The 10,560-nt window shown below is 33.7% G+C and overlaps 1 protein-coding gene across 2 annotated transcripts in view; it reads right to left on the bottom strand.

The window, feature by feature from the left end:
• Positions 1-10,206, bottom strand: part of PKP1 (plakophilin 1) — a 49,993-nt gene extending 39,787 nt beyond the window's left edge. For both annotated transcript variants that reach the window (XM_070939878.1, XM_070939879.1), the window contains exon 1: positions 9,996-10,206. In XM_070939878.1, coding sequence (XP_070795979.1) covers positions 9,996-10,206 — 211 coding nt within the window. The remainder of the gene's footprint in view (positions 1-9,995) is intronic.
• Between the last annotated feature and the right edge of the window lie 354 nt (positions 10,207-10,560).

The raw sequence follows: 10,560 nt of genomic DNA, 5'->3' as shown, positions 1-10,560 counted from the left end.
GTCAGTTTTTATTTACTTTTAAAAGCGCTATATGAACATATGACATTGGGTGATTTTAGAGCACCCAACAGTTCTAACAGTTTAGGACTGGATCATTGATCACAATTTTTAATGTATAAAAGAAATCAAATAATTTTTTAAGTATCTAATTTCTGCTGAAAGTGTATGTTATAAAAATTCTATATAATTTTATTCTAGTCTTGTATGTCTAGACTTAACCCATGCTGAGTCTCATGCATTTATGAAGGAAGATGAATATACTTGTCCCAGGATGATGTTGCAGGATCCAATCTGGGTCAGTCACTGAGACAGAGGTTTTGTCTGGTCCCAGTGACCAACCCAGATTGGCCTCTCATACATTCAATTATTTTAACTTTGCTTGTCCTGGCTTTATATTACTTAATCATGTGTTCTATATAAGCCAAGCTCCCAATAAAATCCTCTACAATGTGCAAATTTACAAAGCACTGTGAGATCATTATGCCAGATTGTTTCCAAATACACAAAGAAATTCAGTTTATACATTGCATCCAGAGATGTGCCTTAGCAGCCGAAGTCATAAACAGAATTTATAAAGTTCAAATAATTTTAAAAAGTCCAATATTTCCTATTCTTCTTGAGCTAGGACTTTGGGCTTTTTAAACCTATATTTCTTGTCTGCTTGTTCACAGAAAAGCTATCTATAGTTTACTTTCCATAGATATTTAAGAAGGCTACTGTAGTACTATTAGCCAAAACAAAATAGTAGCCTTAGGTGATTCTTCCTGGGAAAAACATCCATGGAGAAAAAAACTCGGTTATACCTCCAAGTGTTGGTAGTTGTCAAGATTCTACATCAACAGTGTTGAAGACCAATTGAAATTACTAGTCTACTTATGTTTTCTCTTCTGAATGGGACAAAAAGTTCTAGAGTTTTTTTTTTCTCCCCCCACCCCCTTCTTCTTCTTCTTCTTTTGCTTTGGGCTGAAAAATGTATTAGAGCAATATCACAATATCATCAACATTATTATATCATTAATATTTCTATATTACCAGTAATATTAATTAGCATCTATAATAGAGGTAGGCATGAATATTATTTTTAAATATTCCATTAATTTTTGGGCAGACTCCAATAATTTCTTAAGGGTAAGACTCCTCCCAAATGTTCAAGCACTACTACTGAAAACACTTAAACAGAGGAGTTCCTTCGTCATCTCATCCCTAGGATTTAATTGAAGCATGGAAAGTCAGGGACACCGTACATTGCTAGAGGGATGATTGAACAAATAGAGGCAGAACATTCTCATGCACTTGTTGGCCATCTTGTAACTACATACAGTACATGCAAAAATACCACAATCTATTCTTGAGGACTTTCTCAGAATTCTTCGGAAGAATTCTTCGGAAGAATGTCAAAATTCTTTCAATTCAAACCAAATAAGAAATGAAAGAAAATAATGCAAAAGAAAAAAAAATCTCTGTCCAGCAATCATGCAAATCATGCAAATCTGTACAATGAAAAAAGACAATGCCTAGAAAAATGCTGATTTCATATGTCAATCTGTATCTAATTTTGATCTGTTTTATGACTCTCTGCCTTATAATGCATGCATAAATATTACATTGCAATTTATACAGAGGCTACATGGAAACAAGAAGGTGTTGGTCAAAGAAACAAGAGATCTTGCTCCTTATCAACAAGTTCTAACAAAAATTAATGGCATTTAACCTCCCTTTATTTCAATAGTTGAGATTCAAGCATCATTCTGTAAAATCAAAGAAGCACAGAAACAGTTTATGCATGACAACAATATGCTTAAACTCACATGTAGTATTGGTATGTGCCAGTAAAGAAAGATTGCTGCATCTTGGTTTACATTTTGACATTAAGAAAAGAAATATGCTGAACACAAAATTGCCAGAGTTTCTCCGGCATGCTGGAAGTATGGGAATGGTTGTGGGACGTACTACCACCAATGGTGGACGTGCCCCAAAGCAGGCAAATATTGGTCCAAGGTCCGGAAGTGGATAGTGGAAATTACAGGATATAACATAGAGCTGAAACCAGAGATTTTTTTATTAGGAATGAAACCAGACAAAATAACTAAGGAAAAATGGTACTTGATCCTCCACTACTGCAGCTAGGATACTATACGCGCAAGCATGGAAAAATGAATTAATACCCACAGAAAATAAATTAATTTGGAAAATTACAGAATGCGCAGAGGCAGACTCGTTAACAAAATTACTTAGGAACCAAAAAGATTCTGATTATTACAAATGTTGGAATTTATGGTATAATTGGGTGAAAGAAAAGAGAGGGAAATGAAATAGATTGTATTAGTGGTATAGGCGCAGATTTATGTATGTTAGTTGCAATAACCTTGTATGTATATATGTAAAGTATTGTATTTTTAAAAATGAAAATAAACTTTGTATTTAAAAAAAAATTGCCAGAGTGTAATATATAAAGTGACTTCAATATACTGTAATTAAGGATTGGTTATCTTTAACAAAAGTTAACAATATTATCAAAACATGTGATTAGCTAAAAAGGAGAAAAAATAAAAACCCTTTAAAAACGTTTGTCTTGGAGAGACCGGAAGCGTCGCGGTGAGAAAGGCTGGAAAAATAGCGGCTCCGACAAACTCCGCAAAAATCCAGCCAGACAAACCACTGTTGGGGAGGTCTTCGGACCAGAACCATCCTGTAAGGATGGTGAAGAAGGAGAGGCATCTCAGAAGACCAAGAGGAACAGGCAAGTTCCTCGAAAGGTCAGAGGCAGCTCTTCGGACCGGCAGTGGGGGTGGTGGCCATTGTAAAATGATCACTCTGAAGCTGGGGCAATGAGACTAAGTTTTTGTGCAGGAGCGGTGTTTGAATGGAGTGCTGGTACTGGGTGAGTGATTGGCCAACTCACAGGTAAAAGAAAATTTCGAATTGGATTAAAAGGTGTCCCGGAACTGAAATGAGCAGCTAACTGGCATTTGGGAAATTCTATGGAGGGAGAAGAATAAAGAGGAGATTAAAATACTAAAGCCCAAGAAAGTTTTTGTATCTATATTGGATTTGGAGTAACTAAAAATAATAAAAGAAAAAAACCAAGGAAAAGTATTTTTTATGTTGATTTAAATATTTTTGACAGCTTTGACATTTAGTTGGTTTGAAAATATTGTGGATTTGAGAGAGACATCTGCTGGCTGAAAGAGAGTACTGCAATATTTGCTGGAAGAAAGAAGAGAAAATACAGCTGTGACCTTGACTACTAAAAGATAACTTGGAAACTGTGAGAACTTTTAAGGAGTATCTGTCTTTCTACCTTGCTTGGTTTCAATTCCCAACAGCTGTGGAAGATAACAAATCTTTAACTTGGAATAGACTAGATAAATACTTAAATTGGACATTATTTGAAAACAAAAGAAGACTATATGGATTTTAAATTTTAATTAAATATGTTTTAACACTTTCTTAAATTGGCAATATGGAGTCTTGGATGTGTGAAAAATTAATTGAGATGATTAAAAATATGTGTGAATCACTAAAGGGTAATAAAAAATCAGAAATTTTGCTGGAACACACAGAACAGGAAATAGGGGAGAAGGTGGTAGAAGAGAGCAAAAACGAGGAGCAAGAAAATAATATTGAAGGAAAAGGAATTGATTGCAAAAAGCAGTTAGATGTTTTCACTGGGATTTACAGTGGCAAAGAAAGAGTGAATGGGGGGGAACATCCCCCAAAAAAGAATCAATCAAAGGGTTAAGAGGGAAATAGTGGAAAGAGATTAGGAGAAAACTTATTAATTGATGTTATTGTAAGAGATTAGGAATTAAGGGCAGATAGTGAGACTGTTTATGTATTATGTATTAAGAAGAAATTAAGGTAAGACAAAGAAGAGCTGCCCAGAGTCCCTTGGGAGTTGGGCGGCATAGAAATGCGACAAAATAAATAAATAAATACATAAATAAATAAGTATGGAAAAAGAATATTATGGCTGAAATTGGAAACATGTAAAGTGGACTTGGAAAAAAAAAGAACAATATGGCAGAAGTTGAAATAACAAGATATGGTGAAAAATGATTAATTTGTGATAAAGAACTATATGAAAGAGATGAATATGGAAAAAATGGGAAGATTGGAATAGGTTAAAAATATTAATATATATAAAATGTATAAGATGTGACCCGGTCAACACTCTGTTCATAAAAAATGTATGATAAAGGAAAAATTTTAATAAAACTTGTTTACAAAAAAAAAAAACATTTGCCTTGTACTATTTAACATTACTCTACATTATTTATCTTGATATTGTTTTTAACTATGTAAGATGTTTTATTTTACACATTTTATTTTATTTCTATATCTTATTTAACTATAAAAATCCTATATAAAAATGTAAAATCCTATTTTATTCTCAATACCTTTCTTTAACTACCTAAAAAATGCTATTTGCCACCACAAACCTATTTTCAGTCCATCCATTTTCAGTCCATTTTACAATTTTACAGTCCATACTGATTTAGATTAATGTAAAGCCAATTATGAAGATATATTTTATATTTTATCTTAAATCTGGTCTATATATTACATTGTTCTTTTATTGTTCTTCTATATGGAAAGAGAGAGAACACCTGCTATTTTTATAATGTATAGAGCATTTTTTGTGTATCAGTGAATATTTGTCACATTTATTCTTTTTTTTAATAAATTACTGTTGCGTACAAAATTAATGCTTAGTAATACTTACTAATATGAAATAATTGCAAAAGGCAAGTATGATGAAAAAACGTGCTTACCCCATTAATGTAACTGCTGACAAGAAACATATATAGACTACATTCTGCATAAAAATACCTGATAACAAGTCTATTCAGCTTCTTTCTTATAATTTTGGCCATTGTTTTCAATTTCAACTTAATTTATTCTACTCTCTGGTATTACATTTGCATTTTTTCAAGCAGAGAAGCTGTTTAAAGTTATTATTTTCTGTAGTTACTTATCATTAGTTTCATCAGAATTCTACTGAAATGAGCATCCGGTTTTAGTAATGTATTGCTCCTCAGATGCAAGTTCAGTTGATATGAGCTTCTTAAATTGTACAACATATTTTGTGATGAGGAAAATGCTAGCTAGCCTCTCATAAATCACATATCTGAAATATTCAATTCAGTTGAAATTCTTCTTCCTCTGTCTTTTGGGTTTGGTACTTCTTAAGCAAATTAGAAACTTCCAGAAAGATTTAATTTTGTTATTGACAAAGGAAAACCTATAGAGTTATTTTATGAGCTCAGAAGGAGCTGTAATATGAAATATAAAGTAGATAGCTACCTTTTAAAAAGGCTTATGTATCCTGATTTTGATTATGACTACGATAGGTTGAAACGAGGCAAATCCCTCATTTCATTATTTTATTATGTAAATAAAAAATGGGTTATGCAGGAAGATTCTGCTGAGTTTTAATTTTTTTTTTATTCAAAACAGCCCATCATATTTTTAAGACTAATATCAAGTATTAAACATTTTTAATACATAGGGCATTTTAGGAGAAAATAGACGCAATAGAAAAATGTTTATAGAGTTTAAATGCAAATGTTTGTATGATTTAACAATTAGGAAACAAGATGGAAAGAATATATATTTATCATATCCAAAATGGCTATGGACTAGATATCGATAAATTATTTCATTCTGTGACAGAAGTAAATAGTTTGGGATACTGTTCTTTTTTAGATGAGTTTACATTTCAAAATGATGTACTTAATAATAGCTTAAAATATAAGATTTTAGTCTTCAGTCTTTAGTCTTCAAGATCTGAAGTATATAGTCAGAGCTCCTTCTGGTATATCAATGCTTTTTTTGCATTATTGTATAGAAAAAGAAGATTAAAAACAAGAAAAATATTACAAATGTCTAGAAATCAGCTCCATTTTTTAAACACTGTATTAAACCTCAACTACATGGACTTCTAAAACTATCTGCCTTTTCATTATGTTAATCGGTAGACCCTGAGCAAAATGTGAACTAGATTGTATATTGGGGCAGCAGTATTTGTCCATCGTAAAAAAAGTTTATTTTTTGCTCAGGAACCATAGCTCTTCTTACACTGACAAATTCCAAATCTTTGATATATAATTCATAGTGTCATATCTTTAAATCGTATTTTCATTTCCCCAAATCACATTGACTATCCAAATGAATATTAAACCTAAATGGGATGATAGTGGAGCAAACCCGTATTATATTGTGGTGGTACTCCCACAATCATTTTGTACTTCTAGCATAACAAACTTGAAGCCAGCCCTTTAGAAACATTTTCTGAGGTTGCCAATAGACATGAAACAAAACTTTTTCTGAATTAGCCTTATTTTAAGATCATCAGAAACATATTGAACATTTTAAAAGGAGATTGATTGGTTTTCATTTTTATGTAGGCTATTCCAATTCATCATTCCAAAGTTCTTGCAAATATATTTTTTTTTAACTAAACTCTTTAATTGTCAATAAAAAGAATGTAGGTTTGGAATAATCTGAAACACTTTCCTAATAACTAGAGAATTCCAGATACTGGTCATGCTTCTCAAATTAAGAAATCAAACATTTTATATATATATATCAGTGTGCATGTGTGTATATACATAAATACATATACATATATACCTATATTCAGTATTTCACAGGTTTTCACAATCTGAATTCCTCTTGCAATAAGTCAAATAATTTAAAGACGTGATTGGCAATTAATTGTTCTGAAATCTAAATACTCTTTAGCCCACAACATTCTATTTCCACCCCCCCCCCAAAAAATTATTTGCAATTTTCCAACTGAGATAAAATTGTAAGTCTATTATGTGACTTAGCATTAGAATTATACTTCTCTCCCAACATCTTCCAAATATGCCTTATAAATGTAGTGGAAACTTTACTAAAAAGTGTCCTTGTTGTGATATCAGATTATTTTCTGATAATTTTCTAATTGTGCCCCAAATGGCTTTTAACTTGGTGACTAGGATTCTATAGAGAAGAAGGCACCAAAATGTCCTCTAACAAAGCTGAAAATAAGAACTGTACTATAGAGTGCACCCTCCCTCCCTCTCCCCCTTTTCAGTCCTTTTTTTAGAAATCAAAATTTGGGGGAACTCTCAGAGTTAGGTCAATATTTATCTATGCAGGTTGGGAAGCAACAGGAATCAGGCAATGGCAATAAGTTGAAGGATGCATGCCCAAAAACAGAAGGTTTCCAAGATCAACAAGGGATCAATGCATGGGCCTTGACAAGTATCCAATGTTGGTGATTCATGACACTGGTATATGGTAGCTGTAGGTTGACTAGTGATGAGAATGGGGATGTTTAAATTCTTTCCTACCGTATCCCACAACCCCTACTCAGGTCCCCATGGGGAACATGCATGGATCCCCTCGTTTAACATATCAGGCCAGGGAGAAAAGAAACTGGGAAAGTGATTTTCACAATTTCAGTGGAGCAACCAAAGGATTGTTTTAGGTTAAGGAGCCTTCCCTCTGATTTTAGCTTTCAAAGCCTATTACTCATTTGCAAGAGAGGGAGTGGGGGGGGGAGAAGAAGAAAGTATCTGTGTTGTGTGTAATTTTGCTATCTGACACAATATTACCTCAAAAGGTAAACTCAGAGATAATCCGGCCACCCAAAGCCAAGGCTGACAACACCTGATATTTGATTCTGTCTACAATCCTTCACTGTTGCTCATCCAGAATAAGCAAATAATAAAAGTGTGATATTCATAACCAGAATGAATCACTTTTTTCTTCAGTTTGGGATTAATATGTTTTTGGATTAATGGTGATAAGAAACTGTCACATTCCCAATAAAAGTGTTGGGAAGTTGCACTGAATGTAGAGCAACTACTAAGAGCAAAATGATATTTCTATTGTGTTTTTTGCCAAAATAAAGAGTTCACAGGCAAAAGCATCATCTATGAAATGAAAAAGCAAAACAATTCAAGAAATTCCATTCCTCATCCATAACTTGTTGAATTGCTACTTCCCCGTATTTTTATGCTATTTAGCAACTAAATTTTCTTCAGAAGTTATTTCTGCTTCAGCAAAGATATTGATTATTTTTAAAAAGTTCTGTTCTCTAAATCAACAGAATTGGCTCTTGAACAAAAAAAAATCTTCTAAATACTATGATCCAGCTTACTAAAACAACCACAAAGAACTCAAGGCCTACCACAGAATCAGAAATTCCTTCTTTTATATTTCAGGAAACTCACTATTGAGTGGAATATATTATTCTGAGGAAGCATTATTTGAAGCTATAGCTGCAGAAGATCCAGCACATCTTGTACTGAATTCAGAGTAGCGGTATTGAGAGATAAGAAACAAATAAGATTTGAAATCAGAGCTCTCCATCTGCAAAATGACTTGAATAGAGATTAAATTGTCTTTCAAAGAGAATGGCTGAAGTGTTTTGAAAAATCCTGAAAATGAAGCAACAAGATGACTAATCATCTTCAAGCCTTAAAAGGCATAGATTCTTAGTTTTCTTTAAAAAAAAATTAAATTCCCAAGGTGACTACTTTGGCAGGCAGAAAATTCTCAAGTCTGAGAAAGTAGCCAATCCCACATTCAGACAAATGTTACCAATCCTTATTTTATTCAGTTAACTGTCCTGTGGTATAGAAAATAGTATCTTATTGGCTTTCCCTGAGGATCACCAGCAATCTTCTATGCTAACATTAAGCAGGCTGCCTTTTGCTAGGATTTCAATTAACACTATTATTGCTTATTATAATTTTGTGTTTGTGATCAGCGGCGTGAAAAGACTTAAGCATAAACTCTTCACAACTTGAGTGATGAAAATCTATATTACCTTATAAATATATATTTGAACCAGGACAATGCACTGCCATAAATACATATTTTAAAAATTATTTTAAAATTTAAATATTTTTTAAAAAAGCCTGAAACCATGAAACTTCACAGCTTCAAATTACAGGAGACAATGTGTTAATGTGCACCAAAATTAGACTTTACATTTCCAAGTCTAAGCATAACTGTCAGGAGTCTGGGAAGCAAAGACCAGGTTTTCAGGTTTGGTCTATAATTAGAAAGAGACACACACACAAAAAGAACAGTGCAGACTATTATTAATTGTGTGTTTTCTGGGCAATAAAGCTTTCCCCCTATGGTTTTACAGATTGTGTTTCATGATAGTAGACACAAAACCATAAGATACAAAATTCCTACATCAATGGAATGTTAAAAAGTATTTAGAGGGTGGTCCAAAGAAGTAACAACAAAATCATTTAATCTGACTGTCAGCAATACATCCATAGATATGCAACTATACAACTTTTCTGTATACACATACTTTTTCCCATGTAAACATAAACAAATTTAAAGTCCAATTGAAATCACAGTCAGTCTTAGAACCTAAGACTGAAATAAAATTATGCATTACATTTTTATTAACTTTAATGGAGAATATTAAACTTTGAAATGTTTTATTCTTTTGTTGAAGTTGGTGGGATCTAGAAGAGTTTAACCAGTCCAACTGTGCCTGTAATTAGCCCATTGGTTTCATTCCAGCCAAAGAACAATAGTATCACAGAACCTTGATACTGAAAAAGTTAAGAAGATTTTGGTACTCCCAACTTTCTATTTCAAACAGAAGCATCTGCACTTAGTCACACTCAGAATCACCTTGTGCAGTCCAGATTGAAGCCTTCAGCCTCAATAAATTTAACTGGAGCTGCTTTGGAGCTTCTGCAACATCACAAACATTAAATTGCAAAGCATAAAGCCAAGGACTCAGAACTGTTATGTGTTCCCTTAACCCATCAAACAGTGCAAGATTTTCCTCCAATGTTCATCACACAATTCTGCACACAATTCACACAAGCAACTACTTAAAGTGTTTGAGTAAATTCCAATTATCTTAAAATATGCAATGGCATTCTGCGGAGTGACCACGTTAGCCAAATTTATCATATGCCAGCCAGCATCCCTTGTTATTCATAGTAGCATTAGATATTTACCTCGGTTGGATTGACCTGCTGCATTTGATGCAGATGAAAGGGAGGACTTTTGCTTCTGCCGCTTGACGGTCATCATCACCTGTTCCTGGACCCTTTGTTTTCCTGTCCCTCTTGTTTTTAACTTGTGATCTGAAGGCAAAGCTAAAGTTGAATTGGCCTGATCTTGGAAGCACTCATATGCCAGTGCAGTTTTCAGTGGAGAGTGAAGCATGGTTGCAGATGGTGGTGCCAAGATGAATGTCACCTGCCTATCCTTTGAAACTTTAAAAAACAAAGCAAGGCAAAAACAGCAAACAGCAGCAAAACAATCTCGGTGGAGTATAGAATCTCAGGGAGCCCGCCTTGCCATACGGTCCTCTGCTGACAGCTGCTCTTTCTCCACACTCTGCTCTCCTGTGAATGATTGAGCAGGCACGCCCTCTGCTAGACTGGATATACAGCCTTCTGTCTATGTCTGCACACACCCATTGCTGTATTCTACTTCCAGAGCCCGAAACAGCAGAACAAACTTGCCAAGCTACTGCCCTTTGGCTCCTCGGGATAGGGTTGTGTTTTAGCTAAAATA

Source organism: Pituophis catenifer, unplaced genomic scaffold, assembly GCF_029215685.1.
Source record: "Pituophis catenifer annectens isolate HBS135680 unplaced genomic scaffold, rPitCat1.0.hap2 SCAF_3, whole genome shotgun sequence".
Classification (NCBI taxonomy): Eukaryota; Metazoa; Chordata; class Lepidosauria; order Squamata; family Colubridae; genus Pituophis; species Pituophis catenifer.
This window is presented reverse-complemented; position numbering and strand designations above follow the sequence as displayed.